General features: G+C 43.9%; 1 protein-coding gene across 17 annotated transcripts in view; it reads left to right on the top strand.

The window, feature by feature from the left end:
* Nucleotides 1-18,164, top strand: part of LRCH3 (leucine rich repeats and calponin homology domain containing 3) — a 69,183-nt gene extending 51,019 nt beyond the window's left edge. For 4 of the 17 annotated variants that reach the window (XM_068163987.1, XM_068163974.1, XM_068163975.1 and 1 more), the window contains 8 exons: nt 201-281; nt 1,528-1,599; nt 2,479-2,527; nt 3,014-3,130; nt 3,774-3,892; nt 5,389-5,526; nt 8,971-9,048; nt 11,291-13,499. In XM_068163987.1, coding sequence (XP_068020088.1) covers nt 201-281; nt 1,528-1,599; nt 2,479-2,527; nt 3,014-3,130; nt 3,774-3,892; nt 5,389-5,526; nt 8,971-9,048; nt 11,291-11,491 — 855 coding nt within the window. In that variant the 3' untranslated portion in view covers nt 11,492-13,499. Of the gene's footprint in view, nt 1-200; nt 282-1,527; nt 1,600-2,478; nt 2,528-3,013; nt 3,131-3,773; nt 3,893-5,388; nt 5,527-8,970; nt 9,049-11,290; nt 13,500-14,425 lie in introns of those variants that run through there. The other 13 variants (XM_068163978.1, XM_068163973.1, XM_068163986.1 and 10 more) reach the window with 9 other exon arrangements.
* The last annotated feature ends 1,781 nt before the right edge of the window (nt 18,165-19,945 follow it).

Here is a 19,945-nt window from a genome sequence, read left to right as displayed (position 1 = left end):
TTTTGGCAGTCCCTGTTTCTGGCACAGGGAGACATCTCGGACTTCAGTGCTAGCCCAGAGGCCACGTGCAGCACGTGCAGTAGGGTGATTCAAGTCTCAGCTGCAGAATCCTGGCTCCTTTTTTATCATGGCTATCTTTTCTTACAGTCTTTGCCTTACTTCTTCCTTTCTTCCCTCTCTCTCCTTGCTGTCCCTGACAGAATGGCTTTGAGCCTCTGTTTGTGTTTGAGATTGACAATAACACCAATACCATTAAGAGAAGGCCAGGGACTCGCAAACAGGTGAAGAGCATGCAGTGTGCTGCTGTTGTGATTGTCCTACACTGTGCTGTGCCGTGTTCCCCCTCCCTTCGCCCACTGCTGGGTACGTGGATTGTGATGACTTCTTGTTAGTCTGTGTCAAGGCTGTCTTGCTCTTTTGATACAGGAATAAATAGTTATGCTAGTTTTACAGACCACCTACTTCTGATTTATTTTACTGTGCTCATATACTAGCTAATGTTTTGATTAAGTGATATCTTTAAACTCTTTAAAACAAACAAAAAAGAAACTCCCTCTTTTGTATTTTGCTCTACCTTGCTGTGGAGAAATAGGCTGTCTTGAGGATCAGCTGTTACATCTGTGTAACACCTAAAGATATTAGTATTTAAGGCCTGCTTTTCTGTCCTTATAGCCCTTCCTGGCTGTCCTGTTCTGAAGTGGCAGAGCAATGGCAAATCATCTTATATACTAACACTCCCAAGTGTGTCATCCACATCTGTAGAGTTTCTAGGTGTCATTTGGTGTTCTTTTCCTGTGCTGGACTGTCACTTTGCTGTTTGAATGTGGGGTTTTTTCAGAAAGTGATAGTTTCATTCTTGAGCCACTCAGTCCTCAAATGGTAGAGTTTTTATTTGGCCTTCTAGATCCACCTGTCAGCCACAGGTTGGCATGCTGAAGCTCCTGTTCTGTGGGCACGGACTGGATACCCCAGAACTGGATTCCACCTTCGCATAATTCACAAGGACCAGCATTAGGTATTTGTGGCAGATTCAAAGCCCACTACCTGTGGGTTTCTCTGATTTCACATAGTTGATAGGAAAATAACTTTCTAAAAATACACAGGATAGGTGAAACAGTAAAATAAAAGTTCTTTTTTCTGAATAGTGGCTCAGAATGAACTGTTGTTGGGTAAAATTTCCTTTTGTCTTGATAGTGTAGTTCTTACATTGGGTGTTACATTGGTTGTTACTAAAGAAGCTTCTCCCTCACTTTGTTCTTAGTTCTGCTTTTGGTGTCATTGTGTTGTGTGTAAAAGGAAAAATTCCACCTCCCAAGCTCATTAGCTGAAAAGTTTAGGAGGACAGGAAAGCTTTAGCTGTAATTCAGCAAGTCTGTTGCCTGTTGAGTGTCTGAGAATGTGATCATGATCACCTCTTCCTTTTCACCTTGTCTACTGCATTCCACCTTTGTGCATGACCTGTCAGCTATTTGCTAATACTGCTTCTGCCTTCTTTTCCCTTTCTTTTTGTTTTCTTTCTGCCTTTAGTCACTCTCAGGGTTGAATCAAGAAAGCTCTGCTACTACCCTGCCTAATGCCTCTACCTTCAGTCCTGTCAAGGTATCTCTTGCTATTATCATTCACCAGTAAAGCAACAAAAAACTCTTGGATCCACACATCTGTTTTAACAGGTGTTAGTCTGTCAGCTTCTAAGCAAAAGTTCAGGTAGGGTATGAATCCAATTTACCTGATTAAACTGTAGTACTTATTACCTCATCTTAGCTTTAGGCTGTGTCTACAGGTGGCCTAAGCTATGAAAACATGGTAATCAGCCTCTGCTCCGAGGGTTTCTTGGTTGTCTTTGATGTTGCTTTTTCTGTACAAGATCATTTGCTCTTGACCAAGTTCATCAAAAGTGCTCTTGTTGTATTCTTTACCAGCTTCCTTTTGAATACAGATATCCTATGTTTCTTCCTCCTGTGGAAACTGCTATACTGGATGCATTCATTACAAGAAATTACTACTCTCTGTAAGCACAGTGGGTTTCACTGGGGACAGTGACATTTGGTGAACAGCAGCATTGCACTAGCACAGGTGTCAAAGAGGTGTATCCTTACCAATGCTGCTGCAATGCAGGTCCTGCATGTTATTTCCATGTCTGGTTTTCTGTCCTCTTTGCAAAGAATACTTTGGAAGTTATGGTTGGGAGGCAGAGTGAGCAGAGATCTGTCACTGCAGAGTCAGTGCAGCTTCATCATTCTTTTTCTTTTTAAAAAATAATTTAAATCCCACCATTTGTCATTTCTGCAGAAGAAAAACTCACTTTCTGCAGAGATGAGGCTTGGGGACCAGCATCCTGTCTTTCTTCACATTTCTGTGTTTTTTTCTGAAACACATTTGGATGGATGAAGCCTTTCTCTAAAACACAGCAAATTAAAACATAGTCACAGCTTTTCCAGACCGGGACCATTTACACTTCTCTGCTTTCTTTGTCCACAGAGTGATGACAGATCTACCATCTCCCCCGGCTCACCTACCACTCAGACAGGTAACAGGGAAAGGAAGAAGTTTCTAAAAAGGAAGATCAAAATGCCTGCTTGCTTATTCTGTACAATGAAGAAAAGGGAGCACATGTTCCCACCTCTTGTGTGTTTGAGAATTCACCCAGTTGTTTGGGGCCCCGTAGAAACACACGAGGCAAGCGACAACAGGAGTGAAGCATGTCTTCAGGCAGAGCTAGGGTTTAGCTGGCTTAGGCCTTCCCTACAGGCTTTGGCACACAGATGCATTCAGCAACAGTCAGAACAGTTGCTGGAATTGGTATGTGGAATGTGCTTTGCATGCAAGTGTCCTTGGAAGTGCCTTTTCCTGCTCTGCGCTTTTATCATGCATGGCTGTAATTCATTTTGTCATTATTATGTTAAAATTTTTGGTTTGTTCTTTTTAATTACCACATAGCTGAACCCATTTCCTGTTTAAACTCTAACCATTTCCTTCCTCCTTTCCTTTCCTCTGCCTTTCCACATTTGTTTAGTCCACCTTTCCCCTTCATATCCTGGTCATGCAGCCCCGCCTTCCCATAGAAACCCTTCCCAGCGACCTGAGAGTTTCCTTTTCCGAGCAGCAGCTGTCAGGGATGAAGCAAAGAAAGGTAGGTTTTATAGCTCAGTCATCAGCTAGTTTTTCTGTGTTATATTAACCTCTGCATTCCTAGGTTTTGCACCATTCTGTTACTTCAGCTTATTATCATCAAATTACTTTTAGGGTTCCTTATGTAGGTACGTGGCATTAAATAGTTTGAGAATACCCAATTTGTTATTTAGAGCTGTCAGCTCTTCTTTTGTCTTTCTTGTGGAAGTGTGGAAATTTGCACTTCCAAAAGAAAACCTAAAAAAGATAGTGAGGAAATGCTACAAAAGCCTTCAACAGCTATTGAGGGCATCTTGATACATTCTGCAGTGGACAGGAGCAGCTAACAAAACCCCAGTTTCTATGGGAGGACTGAACTGTTCTAACATACTCTTCTGGCAAAACTTGGTCCTCCTTTGTGACTGGTTATTATCCAACAAAGAACAGAATCCAAACAGGAAGGAAAATGTGTTACAGGACACCTCACTTAGACTAGTAGATTGTTAATTGGATTAATCATCAAATGAAAGAAAGAGATTAGTGAGAAGGCATGCACTTGTACCCATTCTGGAACCCTGTGTGTCCTTGTGTAGTTCAGCAGTGAAGGACAATCAGTCAAACCATGCTTAGTGAATTTCCTTCCTTCCTTCCTGCTCCCTTTTCAGCTGTTACTTCATCTTCTACCCGTGCCTTGTCTCCTGCTAATGATTCTGCAGACCCTAGAGTAAGGCAGAACTCCAAACAGCGAGAGGAGGAGCTGGAGCTAATAGAGCAGCTGCGTAAGGTAAGTGCTGCCGGGAGCCAGCACATGGACATCTGACATAAATGCATTGTATGCACCCTGCTAAGTCTCTCCTTGTGTTTTGGGCCAGTTTCACTGAACCATTATGGTGCACAATTGACCAAAAGTTGCACAGTCTAAGTGATTCTTTCTTTCAGATGGATGCTGTGATGTTCACTTTGGGTTTTGTAGTGGATAAGATCAGCTTCCAGTTCTGTAAAATAAACTGTGCTGGCTCTTGCTTCCAAGTGACTGGTGATATCTGCTTTTAAAACGATTTTGTGCTTCCTTTTGTCCTTATCAGCCTCCACACTTGCAAGGGTCTCCCTGGCAAGCTGCCTCCCTATCTTCCTTTTCATCTCTTTTTAAAAACTCCTCTTTGCTGTAAAGCCCACAGAAAAGCAGATGGAGTACAGAGACTACTGCCAGTCATGCTGACAGCATGGCTTCCTTGTGTGCTCTGGATCCATCTATTGATAGGTTGGACTTGATGATCTAGAAGGTCTTTTCCAACCTGGTTAATTCTATTCTATACTGCAGAATATCTGAGGTACAAATATTCCTTATGCTTGTGCTTTTTGTTTGTTCAGGGCCACCACACTCCTGGTTTGTGCCCTGGGTACAATGACAATAATCAACATTGAAAATGCCACATGGCATTAAGGTACTGCACTACTTTGCCCCAGACTTGTTTCTGGAGAGTATGAAGGGTTTCCTTGAGGTGTTCTAATTGATTGTTTGAACTTTACCAAGAAATAAGAACCCCTACTTGTTAAAACTGATTTTAAAAGCCACAAGTATCTCAGATGGACAGAGAGAATTCCTTCTCTTTGTAAATTTTGGAAAAGGAGAAAGTTATCCTAAACCAACTCAAAACTCAGTGCTGTTTGAGTAGCCTCTCTTCTGTTATCTCAGAATGCTTTGTATGTAGTCTCTCTTGTTCTGTTCCCCAGGTAAGCCTAAATCTCTTTCTTTTCAATTACCAGGAAAAACAATTTAGATTCAGCATAAGAACTTGGTGTTTGAAATGAGGTTAAAAGCCTGAATTCAATTTTCATTCTCTTGCACAGAGGCTAACTACCTCATTTATTAAAAACTGCCAAGTAGTTCAGGTTTTTCTTTGCAGGCAAAAATGTTGTCTTGTCTTCTGTTAACTCCGTTGTCCTCCAACCCACAAAGGCAATTATTTTCACTTGCTTTGTCTCAACCATTCTCTGAGGGTATGTAAGATTAGGAATACTGTTCCTAGTCCCCTGTGCTGTACAATGCAAGCTGTTCATCACTGGACTCAGTTGCTCCTGGAGTGTGGTCAGCCTTGGCCCACAGTACTGTGCAGAGCTTTCCTTGATGTGACTCCAAAAGCTGTTTGGCAATGCCACGGGGCTGAACAGAGAGTTGTGATACAAGTGCTCTGCCTCTTAGAAAAATGTTCTACAGAATGGAACAGCTGGAGGAAGCCAGCTCTTATGTTTGGTGTGTCCATGTTCATTTGTCTGCAGAACATCGAATCCCGGTTGAAAGTGTCACTGCCCAGTGACCTTGGAGCCGCTCTCACCGATGGTGTTGTTCTGTGCCATTTAGCTAATCATGTGCGTCCTCGGTCTGTTCCCAGCATTCATGTCCCCTCACCTGCTGTTGTAAGTATGCAATAATTGATGGCATTTTATAGGTGTCCAAATTTACACCCAACAGAGTCCTGCAGTCTAGACAAGCGCTCAATTCAGCGGCCTCTCCTGTGAACATACGTGACAAAAACTAGCCAGCTGTTCTGTCTGGAAAAGGTCTATAATGTCATGAAAGGAAATGATGCTTGGGTTTGTTTCATTGAAATGAAGCTGGTTTTAACACAGATTGTAAGAAAATGTTAGCATTTTCAAGTCTTGTGTTAACTTGAAAACTAGGCTAAGAGGACAGTTCAGCACAAGAAATCAAATAGCATGCTTCAAAAGATCAAAATACCTTAGAAGTTCAGGAAAACAGATATTAGTGAAAAACAGCATTCTCCACAATGTTTAGGATGCCACTACACATACACTACTGACAACAGTCAGGGAAGCCTAGTTTGATAGTTTCATTCAGGGTTGGAAGGGACCACAAGGATCATCTAGTTCCAACCCCCCTGCCATGGGCAGGGACACCCCACACTAGATCAGGCTGGACAGAGCCTCATCCAGCCTGGTCTTAAACACCTCCAGGGACGGGGCCTCGACCACCTCCCTGGACAACACATTCCAGGATCTCACCACTCTCATGGTGAAGAACCTCCTCCTCACATCTAGCCTGAATCTCCCCACCTCCAGCTTCATTCCATTCCCCCTAGTCCTATCACTACCTGAGATCCTGAGAAGTCCTTCCCCAGCCTTCCTGTAGGCCCCCTTCAGATACTGGAAGGCCACAATTAGGTCACCTCGGAGCCTTCTCTTCTGCAGACTGAACAGCCCCAACTCCTTCAGTCTGCCCTCATAGGAGAGGTGCTCCAGCCCTCTGATCATCCTTGTGGCCCTTCTCTGGACACGTTCCAGCACCTCCACATCCCTCTTGTAATAGCTCCAGAACTGGACACAGTACTCCAGGTGGGGTCTCACCAGGGCTGAGTAGAGGGGGAGGATCACCTCCCTCGACCTGCTAGCCACACTTCTCCTGATGCAGCCCAGGATCTGATTGGCTTTGCGGGCTGCAAGTGCACACTGAGAGCTCATGTTGAGCTTTTTGTCCACCAGCACCCCCAAGTCTCTCTCCTCAGGGCTGCTTTCCAGCCAGTTACTGCCCAGCCTGTATTTGTGCCTGGGATTGCCTCGACCCAGATGCAGGACCCTGCACTTGCTCTTATTGAACTTCATGAGGTTGGCTTGTGCCCACCTCTCCAGCCTGTCAAGGTCCCTCTGGATGGCCTCCCTTCCCTCCAGCCTGTCTGCTGTTAATTCTGATCCACTTCACAGCACTGCAAATTCTTCTGCTTAGGAATTGTAGCAAAGCACGCTTGAGCTACTTGGAGAACAGCATCTGGCGGAACAAAACAAATCCAGTCACACCTCTGTGATAACAGGAACAAGGGTGGTTGGATCTGGGGACTGTTCAGAGCAAGGAAGGAAATGCCCAGAGAATTTTGAAAATGTCTGAAGCTGTTTCTCTGACCCTGCCTAACTGAAGTGTTTCTGGAAAGCAATGAAGGTGGTCTGGTTCAGGGTGCATTACTGCATATCCTGTAGGGAAAGCACAGAATTAGAGGGAGCTCAAGAACTGTGAAGTACTGAAAGATCTAACCTGCATTTGTGAAAGTTAGAAAGGTCAGCAAAAATATCTAGGGTCATCTCCTTGAAGTCTTATCAACAGGCAGGTTGCTTGTGATGCACCTTTAAATTGTATAAGGGTAAAAAAAAATGAAGCTTTTTCCTGGGAGAAGGGATTGAAACATTTATGTTGAGTTTTCTTTGCCTTATTTTGGAAGCAGTCTGTGTGTTGGTTGGAATTTCAACTGGCACTTAGAGGGCTGCCTACTGTAACATTGTGGGTTCTTCTCCCTTGGGCTTGCTGTGAACTGGCAGATCTCCTCATTATTTTGAGAACAGCTTAACTGACTGTGCCAGCTTTTCAGGCAGGCTGTAGAATGGTGAAGGGAAAAGACATGCAGCTGCTATTCAGTAGACTTACATCATTGAGAATGTCCTTTCAGTGGCCTGGTTCTATGTGCTGTTGAATGTTCTGTGTTAGGAATTAAATCAGGACGTTGTCATATAAATCCCAAGGAAGAGGCAGCCCTTAGCTGCACCGCTGCAGGAGCAGAAGAGTCATCATGTCATCCCTCAGTCATAAGATCATCTTTATATTCCCTCTTTCCTTTGCTAGAAAGAACTCAGCACTAGTTTTTTTAACCTGCTTTCTTGGTGGGGAAATATGACACAATGCAGGAACAGAGCAGAAGAAGCCTCAAACCTTACAGAAAAATTCTGAACCCATAAAAGCTGTTACCCACTGCTACATAGGTTGTGGGTAGCTTGTTCAGAGGAGCAGACACTTGTGTCTCTAACCAGAAAAGAAGCCGCCTCAAGATTGACAGCGTGTTAGGGCTTGAAAGGAGCCTCTAGAGATCATCTAGTACCACCTGCTGCCACAGCAGGATCACTTAGGGCAGGCAACACAGCAATGCATCCAGGTGGGTTTTGAAAGTCTCCAGAGAAGGAGATTCCACACCCTCTCTGGAGAGCCTGTTAAAGTTTCTCCTCATGTTGAGGTGGAGCTTCCTGAGTTCCAGCCTGTACCTGTTGTTCCTTGTCCTCTTACTGGGCACCACCAGGATGAGACTTGAAACCCACCCTTCAGATATTTAGACATTAATAAGATCCCCTCTCAACCTTCTCAGGACTAAACAGCCCCAGTTCTCTCAGTCTTTAGGACAGGGCCAAGACAGAGCCTGTGCTATGGTGTCTGTCTGTGTAGAGGTGTGAAAGCTAACTGTAGGGAAAAAAGCTTGCTTGAAAAAAATGGCACCGAGTGCCCTTCAAACAGCTACATCAAACACAGCTACAAGAGGCTTGCAAGCAGCAAGCTTCAGTTTTCTCCCATTATTTTCTGGTTTCATCTAACCTTTGTTTTTAATCTCTCTGTTAATTGAAGTAGGGTTTGATGTTTAGACAGTTTTGTATCATAGTAATCCAGAACAGACTGCACATTACTTCATAACACAGAATTGCTCTGAAATCGCCGCGTGGCAGCCGTGCATGTGTGTTTTGTTCAAAGTATATCTTCTTTTTGTTGTTGTTGTTGTTGCCATACTTTAGTCACTAAAGTGCCAGCTGGTTTTACATAACACCTTGTAGATAAATATCACCCAGCTTAGTACTGCCTTTTCTTGAAAGCGTTCAGCTTTTCTTAACACGGCTTTGAAATTCGTGCTTGCTTTCATGAAGAGCAAACTTTACCAGAGCCTGCTTTCAGTTAGACAGGCTGGTGTCAGTCTAATGTGGTACTTGGCAAAGGGATTTATTTTTAAGAAATTATTTAAATTTAAAAAAAATATAAATGTCTTTTAAAATCCTGCCAGTTAAGAACACACTGTGCCTGTCTCCTTTGCTTCCTTGCAGCCTAAGCTTACGATGGCAAAGTGCAGACGAAACGTGGAGAACTTCTTGGAAGCCTGCAGAAGGATTGGAGTGCCTCAGGTACGTATTTCAGCTACCCTGACACCAGTTTTGTGTGATGCCTCAGAAAATAAAACCCTCTTTGAAAGATTGGATGAAAACCAGATGATTAAATGCTTAGAAGGTTCAGGTATAAGCTGTGTCTTGCAGATCAGATGTGACCTTGCATTGTCTTCCAGAGCAAAATGAAGTCAGAGGTAGTTTATCAGAGGTCTGATTCATTTACTGTTGAGCCTCAAATTCATAACAGCTCTTGCAGTTTGAGTCTTGCCTTTGAAATTGAAAGCTATTCTATAAAAACAATTACATCTTCTCAATATTAGGTATTTGACAGCTAAAAAGTGGTTAAAATTTGGATGGCCTTTTGCATGTGTTATTTTTATCCCAAAGCTTTTCACGTTCTTTCAGAATGATTCTCTTACATGAATGTCTTTACTGTCTTACCAACAATTCACAGTACTTGTGGCCTTTCTCTCATGGTAGCTATCTTTGCATAGATCCTAATTCCTTTGCTATGTACCAGTGGTAGAGTCTATCTTTCTCTGGTATTCCTTGTCCTCTTGTGAAACCTGCAGAAGAGCCGGGAAGTGGGAACATAAAAAATAGTCCATCTGAGTCCAGTTACACTGTTTTATGCTGTCCTGTCCTTTCTACTTTGTCTTACTCAGCAGCTGTGTCAGTACAAATAGTTTTGATATGTGCCATGTTTTTCTTAATTCTTCTTCTAGTGCATTAATTGATTTGGTTTCTCACACTGCTAAGCATCAGTGTTTCTGTTGTAGGTGCTGTTTTCTTTCTTTTGTGTTGTGAAAGGGAAAGGTAGACCTGGTGACTCCTTTCCCAGCTATCTCTAAAAGCAATGTTCCAGAGTCAGTCATGCAGTTATTTTTTGGTGGTTTAAGTAACTTCACTTGCAGGCATTTGAACCACTGGGATTTTAGGGTAGCAGAGCTGTTGAGCTGCCTGCCAGTTTCATGTGACTCAGCAGTGAATTGTCTTAGGAGGTGGTAGGGAGTTGTAAGTCATTGTTTTTTCAGCCTTTAGCCCTCAGCAGAACTGCACAGTATAATTTTGGCTGGGGCAAAACTGTTCAATTCCATCCCAGCCTTCCTATTTATAGCTCCCTCAAATGTGAAGATGTGATTGTTATGGGACTGCAGTGCAGGTCCAGATCACTGAAAGGATCCATGTTTAAAAGCATCCAAACAAAAAAGCCACTCAAGATTTAAGTCCCTCGTAGCCTCACTCTGCTACATTTACTACACCTACTGTCCAGCACCCTCCTAGTTTTCTCATATTTCTTACTTTAATGTGAAAGAGCCACAAGGAGAGTGGCTCTGGGAAATCTTAGTGGAATAACCCCACCTGACCTCCAAAGTTGTTCTCACATGTCTCCATTACATACCTACTGAGATGTGAGCATAAGATACCTGCAGGCAAGAATGGCATGGCAGCCTAGTATATTTTTCTTGAAAAGATGCTTGCAGATACTTCTTTTCATTTCAGTTCTAATTACAGAAACAAAAGGCTTTCTGAAAGTATGGATCTATGTAGACATACCTGCTAAGAGGAAGGCTGCTTTTAGAAAATGCCAGTCACAGGCACCACGATGGAACAGCTCTTTCTGTAGGACTTGGCTGGTTAAAGCCCTTGGATCAAAAGCACCCAACAGCTGGACAGACTGATATGTGCATCTAGATTTCACTGATTTACAGCAGTTACCTGTGTGAAAGGGAGGGAAAATATGCACAGTGGGAGTACTTACAGAGCATTTAAACTTGTAATTACTAATAGGTATTTCTGCAGGATACTGCATTTAAGCATCGGTTATACATAAATAATCCCTTGTCTACTGTTTTCCTTAACTAAGATATATGTGCAGACTTAGCTTTGGTGAGTAGTCAGTGCCAGCAGCATCTCAGAAACCTCTAGCCTCTTCATTTCCCCTGGAGAGAAATGTTTTTCACTAAGGCATGTGTAAATTGCTGTGTCTTTCACAACAGAGACTGTTACATGTTTAAGCTGTACAGGTGACAGGCACCTCACTGAACACTACATATTTGCATTAAGTGAGTTTTGTGCAATGGGAGTCTTGTGCAGATTCCTCTGTGAGAATTAACCAGCTGTGAGAGAACACTTCTGGAACATGTAGGTTTTATCTGAGATGTCTGATGACTGACTGCTTCATGGATGTTGCTATGGCTAACTGACTGACCTTTTTTTTTCTGTCTGTTTTCCCTTCCTGCTCACACATTCTGGACAGGACAATCTTTGTTCCCCTTCTGACATTCTTCAGCTAAACCTCAGCGTTAAAAGAACAGTTGAGACTCTTCTTTCCCTGGGGACAGATTCAGAAGAATCCAGTCTTGTCTCCCTTTCCATTCAGCTCTGGGGCTTTGTGGTGTTTTACTGTACTCTAATGCTAACGCTCTGTATGTTCTATCGCTGGGTCTTTTTTCTCTAGCGGAAGGATAGTGGTGCCACTTCCTCCCTCCATCACTCTGGTGCTTGGGAAAGGAGTTTGGTTTTTACAAGACTGTGTGTATGAAGTGATTTCTTTCCCACTGATGGAACAGAGGTGACAAGTACGATGAGTAAACACATGGGTGCAGCCACACGACCGTCTGTGACATGATTCACATTTGTATTTGCTGTGTCATATGTAGCAGCTATCATGCTTCTATAAGGGAGGAAGTGCTGAGTGTGGGCTAGAGCAAGGGACTGGGATTAGGACACACAGGTGCATGAATACAGCACTGGGAAAACTGCCTTGTCAGGTTGTGCCTCAGTTTCCTCTTCTGTATAATGGGAGTTGCACCCACGTTGGTAAAATGCTTAAGGATTATCTGATGAAAAATGTTAAAGAATGCAAAGTGGTTTTTTTTTCATTGTCAGTGTTCTTGATGAGATCTCACAGTCTTAGGAGACATGGTCTGGTAAGTTTTGTCTACAGGACTTCATAAATGATACTTATCTTCTTACCCTCAGTCCCTTGTCCTGTTTCTGAGAGTATTTGATTTCTCCTGTTTGTAGACTCTGGTGTATTACTTTGAGCCAGGCTTTTTAAAATCACTGTCAGTGAATCCTGAGCTACTTGAGCTTCATAACAGATAAAGCAGGAAATTTTCTGAGAAATTGAGCCCTTCAACAGCTTTGAAAGAAGTTTTCTGCACAGAAGACAAAAAATCTTAAGGATACTGTCAGATGCTAAAGAATTTCAGGGCCTAAGTCCTGGCTGCGTGATCACTCTTCACTGTTTTACAAAACTCAGGTAGTCTTCCATAAGCTTCAAAGCTTTTCCCTCCCCAGGAAAAGCATCCTGGTGCTTTAATGCTTTAATGTCTCAGGGACACCTCTGAACTTCAGGACAGTCCCCATAAGATGTGCAAAAGACCATGTCTCCTTAGAGTGTAGATCAGTTCAGGAGCTCTGCTCAGAGACCAGTGACAGGTAAGTGTTAAATCACACATCTGTTCCAAACGTGTTTTCAATATCTTTCTGTTGTATCTGAAAATACAGTACATGGCTTGGGAGCCAGGCTGGAGTGGTGGTAGCATTCCAGCCTTAACCTGGCCACAACTCTGAAGCACAGTTTAAGACACACAGGAGTTTAGTTGTGAATGTGGTCACTACCAGTAAAAACGTGTTACACGTACATGGATCTCACGAGTTCTTGTAACTGAAAGTGAGTAACAAAGGAGCAAGTAGAGGAGTTCATGCTCTCTTTCCAGATCACATAGAGCATGATCAAGGAAAGAGGGGACCTTTGTCTGGGGTAGATGGCTTTATTTTTGAAGAGGCTTTTTTTGTTTTGCACTGCTTACTGGTATGGACTAAAATGAACTCAGTTCCTATGTTTCTTAATCTCTTCTAATGAACACTGTGATAAAAGCTGCAAGGGGTTTCACACTAACGGTGCCTTCCAGTTTTTCAATGTTGTTTGTCCTGACTGTGGTATGGAGTCATTCCAAAGCTTTGCCCCTTATCTGTATGCATACATAAGAAAAAAGGTAAGGCATATTTGCTCAAGTTTACAAGGGTTTTCTCCAAAAGCACACTCCTTTCAAAGGAACAAACTTGTTGGAAGAATAATGTATAGCTCAGCCTGATCAGATGGCTTGCTGTGAGCATTTTTCAGTCTGGGTTCATTGGTTTTCTCCCCACTCTGAGCATTGTGGGAGGAGCACTGGCTGCCACTGTGTATGTGAAGGAGTTCTTTAACATCAGCAATCAGTAAAGGTTCAAAGAGTGGAGAAAAACAGGTTGCTGTGGAAATAACATGCGAAAAACGTAGTTCTTTAGGAGGGACAGACTTGGGTTCTTTTGTACAGACCCAGGGAACTGTTGGACATGTATCCTGACTGATGTGGAGTGAGGATGGCCAGGATGTGCCAAGGACTTATGTAGGATGAGGCTTTAAATCCATTTTAGTCTGAGAATAGCACAACTATTAATAAACACTTTGAAACCTCTTTTTGCATCTTGCGTGTTACTCTTACTCCTTAGCCTGGTTCTGAGGTAGCCTGCTGAGCAGGGGTGCTTGTGGAAGGTAAAGAGGCAGCAGACACTCACACATCACACAGGGTGTTCACTTGCCTACAAACACACTGTCGGTTTCTCATTGCCTTGGACAGCAGAAATGGCATTTCCTACATGTCTGATCCAGGTGATTTCAGTCATACATGGAAGCAAGACTTGGGTTGGGTTTTTTTTCCCTTTTTCTTCCATAAAACAGCTTTCTGCTTTATTGTGCCTTCCAAGGACTTTTTGTAATGAATAGGTACCAGCACAGATGCACAGACAGAAGGACTTCAGGTGGGCAGCGTGTGTCCTGAGATGAGAATTGCTTCTAAGCTCAGTGTTTTCTCTTAGGCTTGTTACACAGTTTCCATAGCACACGCTAGTATTGCGTTCTTGGCTTTAAAGCAGGTCTTGCCTCATTAGCTAGTGAAGCAGGCTTGCTGCATGAGGACTCCTCAAAAAGGCAGCTGTGGAAGCCTTGGTTCCTCTCCTTCTCAGTGTTGTAGCAGCTTCATCGTATGGAAGCAAAGCTTCCCTAAGTTCATCTGCTCGTGGTTTCACAAACTGCTGCCATTTCAGTGTGGGCAGAGGACAATTGTCTCTTCCCCACTTCTCCCACAATCCTTTCTCAAGCTGTTGTACAATTTTCCAACAAAGGAACAGGAGGATTACCCCAAGGCCTCCTCCTTTGAGCAGTCATGTTCACGGTTCTTTAGTCACAAGCAGGAGTTTCATTTCATACCTGTGTGTGTGCTGGCTGTCCATAACATTTCATATTTCAGTCACCTTTTGCTTAAGTTTTTTTTTGTTTTGTTTTGTTTTCAGTTGAGTGTTTTTCATCCATTTTGTTTCTGTCTTTGTTTTGTTCCCCATTCAGGAGCAATTATGTTTGCCTCTACATATTTTAGAAGAGAAGGGTTTGACACAGGTAGCTGTGACTGTCCAGGCGCTCCTGGAGCTGGCACCCCCAAAGCAGCAGCAACTTCACCACTTGTCTGCTGTGTAAAGACCTCCAAGATCTTTTGGTTTACCTTGGCTAAGCAGAAGGACCTGAAGACTTTACTGCCCATGCAGTGCATCCAAACACACAGAGCTCTGTTCTAAGGAAATGAGTTCCCGTGATTCCTGACAGGAATGTTTTACTTCATTTCTCCATTTTTTTTGGAGACCACAACAGTTTCCAATCACATTTTTATTATCAATATTATTTTTTTTTTTGCCCCTTATTTAAAAAATAAAACTAAAATATAGAGAGCTAATTGGGAAGAGGGCAGGGAATTCCAGTGGCTGTTGGAGCCAGCTGTAGAAACTGACCTTGCAGACTGAAGACATGGGTGGAGAGTTTGGAAAGCAATTCCTGGGGGAATGAATTTGTCTCAAAAAAAAATAAGGCGGCTGTGGCTGCAGTGGGCACATGGGGAATGAAATTTCTTTCCTTCCCAGCAGGGCTCAAAGAAAGGAAATTTCTTTGCCTCCCAAGAACAACTATTTCTGTTATCTATACACAAAAATAGCAGCTCGCAATCCTAACCTGCAGAGTTTGATAACAGGGGTTGAACTTCATGCAGCTGTACCTTGCGTTGGCCTGTCCCCATTACAGAAAATTTGAAGGAGAAAATCCCTGACTACTTTTTTCTTCCTTCTTTTCTTTTTCCCCAAGGGAAAAAAATACTCCACTTTTGTTTTTTTCCCCAAAAAATAAATACTAATACAAAAAGCTCTTAATTGAAGATACAAAACCAGCACTGGTGAAATCCTTCCAATCACATTAGCATTCTTGCTAGGTTCACTTTCTGTTTGGGTTTTAACCTGTCTTGATCTGAATTTTTTTTCCCAACACAAGTGGAGGGAAATCTCCTGCATCGTTCTGGCCACCTCCCCACCTGGTCATGCTGGGGAATGCGTTTGGCTCCTCAGCAGCTTTGTCAAAGGGTGAGCTGATGTCAAGAGCGATGTGCGCATCTTCAGTGCGGTGTGAGGGATTGCAGCCTGCCATGCTAATCATTAGAAACCCCTTACCAAGCCATATGTTTCTTAGGGGCTGAAGCATCCCACACAGGCCCTGTCAGCACTGAGCATCCCAGTCACTGGGAAATTGAGCATTTCAAAAGCACAGTTGCTGAATTCCCACAGGTGGGCTGCACATTGCCTAAGCAGCTAGCTGATGCAAAAATGTAGCTTCCATTTGTTGTTTAGCAAGGCTTTAATAAATAAAGCCTCTTATCATTGGGTTTTCTGTAGTGATGCACTGGTGTTACAGAACTACCACTGCTTCCTTCCTCTTCCCTTAACATAAAAATGGGAGTTCAATGTACAGGAATGGGAGAGGCAGCCAACAAGTTTTGCATCTTGCTGGAAAGTTGACCTGCAAATCAAAGACTTGCTCTGTGTGCTCTGGTGTAGTGATGAGGCCAAGGTCACTGCCAGATCAGTTACAGTATTACTTTCTCTTTTTCTTTTGTTTCCAACCCCCCCACCCCCCCCCCCCCAAAAAAAAAAAAAAGGACCTTTCAAACTGCAGTTCTCCACCCATGCATTTCCTTTGTTAGGTTTTGGCCAATTGAAAGCATCCTAGAATGTTAATGCTACATGGTGCATGGGGGCTGAGACCAACTGTGGGCATCAGAGGTACTCCATCTGGGGCCATATTTGAGGCAGAATACTGCAAGAGGGGGGCAAAGGAAGAAGATATGAGAACAGGCTAGCTGAAAGTCCTTCCTGCAGGAGTAAACCTGCCATGGGAACACTGGCAGGGGCCGGTCTTAGCTGGACTTTTCCCCTTCTGATTTGCAGTTTGGTTTTGCTTCATGTATTTCTTTCAAGGTCCCTTGGGGTGACTGTTGAATCCCTTATCTCACATAATTATTCCAGTTGCTTCTTACTGGCATTGGCTGGTCCCATTGCAAGTGGAGATGAACACCTGAAGGGCATTCAAAACTGCACAGCTGAGAAACAGACCTTTTTACACAGGGTGACTGCACTGCCCTGAGCCCTGCAAGGGATTAAAATACCAATGACTTGCAATGCACACAGGAAGAGAGCAGCTCCATACAGATGTACTTTCCTCCTGAAGTGGGTCTTGAGTTCCACTCCATTTTACTTGCAAGGAGTGCTGGTAATAAAAGTGTTTGAAGGCTCCACTGTAGTTTGCTGAGTGGAAGATTCTGCCACTCGCAGCCAACAGTGCAGACCACGAGGGTTTGTTGTGTGTGTGTCTCCACACATAATTTGAAAGAGAGGGGCCCTGACTTCATGTTATTTCCAAGATGAAGTCACTTGTATTGTTCCAGGAGCATGGTAACTTTTCAATAGCACACCCTTCGTGGACTGTTTTAATATTCCCATTTTAAGAAAGCCATTCCCTTCGTGGAACTGGGGGCAGGGAGGTTCCTCCAGTCCAGCTTCCAGCACGTGGGAAAAACAAACCTTACCAGTATTCAGGTTGGTGAAAGTTTGACATTTCATTAGTATTGGGTTTTAGGGATTAACAGGGTGGGGAGTTGAGCCAGAACCGCAAGAGATGGTGCCTGGCGCACACAGCTGCTCCTGTGAGGAGCAGTGGGTGCATGGCTGGGCAGGTGGCCTGTCCCCAGTATCACTTTGTTCTAACAGCAGCTCGCTCTGGCAGTTTCAGTCTATGTGGTTGTGTTAGTCTGACTTTTATAATACTGTGTTTCCATGCTGGCAAACATTAAATCTTAACCAGATGTGTAGGACAGAATTCCAAACCTGGAGTTTCATCCTATGGTTTATTTAATGTATTATAGCAAGAACAACTTCAGTTCTGGTTTGCAAGCCGGGTTGGGATTTTGGGGTGTATTTATGTGCAATTTTTGTTGTATCCCATGAAAAGAGTATTTTAAAGAAAACATGTATAAAAGTCTATTTTATGTGTTGAAGGGACAATTGTCTTTCTGGGGAATTTGTGTTGGAGGACGTGGGAGGAATCCATCTGAGTGGTTTGTGCTTGCTGCTGTTTATACACCAACTCCATTTCCTTCAGACCACGCTGAGCACTGAGCAGGGTTTGAGGCTCAGTGAGGTTACACACTCCAGGTTGAGCAGCTTGGGCACTTAGCAGTCTCTGGTGGCTGGGGCAAAACAGCTGGGGTTTGGGCCTTCCCCTTCTGAAGGAGGAGGCTGTCCTAAAAGCCCTGCCTAAAATAAATCAGACAGCTTTTTACAGCGCCCAGAGCCCCTCTGTTGTTCTGGGTAGTGACACGAGGGCGAGTGGCGTTTTTACCCTTTCATTGACTATTAAGTGGTTCTTGGAAAGAAATGTTTTAGAAACAGAGGCTTTCTGAGGTGAATTTGGACATCTAAAAAAAAAACCCTTTTGTGTAGATATTGTGATGTTTTACAAAGCAATCTAATTTTGTTATTTCTGAGAACAGTGTAAACGTGTAATTAATAGAGGAGAGGGGTTTAAAGCTTCATCCTGTGCTGTACCTGTAAATACATTCCAGCATTGCTGAGTCTGTGACATAATGTGTCTGAGTGTTGTAGACTTTATTTTAAATTGCCTGCCTTCTGCCAGTAGTGTGAACTTCGAGCACGTTGCTAATATCCAAGGAAACCATGGGTAATTTGAAATAAAGTTTGAAAACTGAACGCGACTCTCAGCCTTTGTGTCCTGCTGCTTCTGTGTGGCACCAGTGGGTGGCACGTCCTCTGGCTCAGGTGTGCGCTCCCCTTCCCCCATTACCACAGCTGCCCCTTCTGCTTTGTTTCTCTCGTTTTCATAGTCACCCAGGGTAGAAAAATTCCAGCAACTGGACACAGGTTCTACAGCTACCTCAGGAGCTGCTTCTTGGGGATATTTGTAACCTTCCCCTCCCCCAGACACTGAGAAGCAGCAGGTTTTTACAGAACCCTTTCGCTCCTCCCTCCCCACCCTCTTGGAGATTTTTCCTTCTCTCACAGTCAGATGGACACTCTGGCTCTGGGCAGTTTGCTGCTGCCAGTGCCGATGCCCCTTGCCCTTCTCATCTTTTGCTTGGTTTTATCCTACTTTGGGTTTAATCTGTGAAAGTTGCACCCCTGCTCCTTGCCCCCACGGCATTTAAAAGGTTTGTTCTTCCTGGCCAAAACATTGACTCTTTTCTTCCCTCATAGCAAGTTTTACTATTAAAAAAACCCCACTGCCAGAGATCCCCAACCCCTCCCTGCTTGGGACTCACTGCATACGCCTGTGCTGCTGCTGCCTGTTTACCAAGCTGCTTCAGCATCCTTTTTTGACCTCCTGGTGACTCCATCGGTTGCTCAGGACAACTCCATTCCTGCCTTCCTGGGTGCTGCCCAGCTGGCTCTTGCTGGTGTTCATTGCTCCCACTCTGAATAATGCCTCCTCTCCTACTAACCCAGCTTCTCAGTGTCCAGCCTTTCTTCTCCATATACTTCCCTGGAGGACAGTTTCTCCAAAGAGCTTTTCTGGTTTTCCCTGTAGAATATATCACAGATGTGCACTCTGAGCCCATATCTCTCTAGCTGGAAAAAAATGAGCAGTGCCAACCTTGGCAAAGGTCCTCAGAAGTGCTGGGGTCACTGCTCTGTGTCTGCTCCCATCACTGGATGTGCTTAGCCTGTTTACTTGGCAGCTCTGCAGCCAAGAACCAGAAGTCCACTGCGGTTTCTGATCACAAGGAAGGCTTCTCTGGGGTGGGCTGGCAGGCAGAGGAGGCCAAGAGGAGCTGGAGGAATGGGTGGACAGCAGCATGACCATGGTTCCCAGTCAGAGGCCTGCTGCTCTTGAAGGGGAGGCATAAATTCATGGGGATTTGGTTTGGTTAAGGACATGTGCCCCCATCACACTATCACCTGCTTGTGCTGGCACTCTCCACCTTACTGGACTAGCAAACTTGGTTCTCCCACTGCCTCTTTGGGTTTTATTATATCATCTTTGAAAGAAAAAGCAGCCTTTCCTCTAGGCACACAGGCACAGAGCTTCCCACTTTTGGAAGCATGCTGCTGTCCCCATGCAATTTATGGCTTTGGGTTTTTTTTCTTTGATACAGCAGTCACCAGAATGAAAGTTCTGATTTATTCCACAATCCAGTGCAGTGTCTTAACTTCCTGTGGGCTTGTTCATTGCAGCTCCAGGGGCTCAATGTACCAAAAAAACAAATGCTGTTACTCTGGCATCAGGAATGAGGGCTTGAAGGGGAGCCTGGCCTTGGCAGAATCCCTGGATGTGGAGGACTTTGTCACAGTTATGGAGGATTTGGGGTTTTTTTTTGTTCTCTGCTGAAGATCAAGCAGAGCCCAGCCAATGGCAGGTTTCAGATTTCAGTTGTTTGGTTGATCTAAACAGCAGAAATCTACTGCCTTCCCATCCCATCCCGCTTTCTCTTCTCCTCTGGAGAGTTGATGATCAAATCTCATTCCCTCCACCTGAATG

This window comes from Melanerpes formicivorus, unplaced genomic scaffold, assembly GCF_026170545.1.
Source record: "Melanerpes formicivorus ecotype bairdi unplaced genomic scaffold, bMelFor1.0.p_v2 SCAF_76, whole genome shotgun sequence".
NCBI lineage: Eukaryota > Metazoa > Chordata > Aves > Piciformes > Picidae > Melanerpes > Melanerpes formicivorus.
This window is presented reverse-complemented; position numbering and strand designations above follow the sequence as displayed.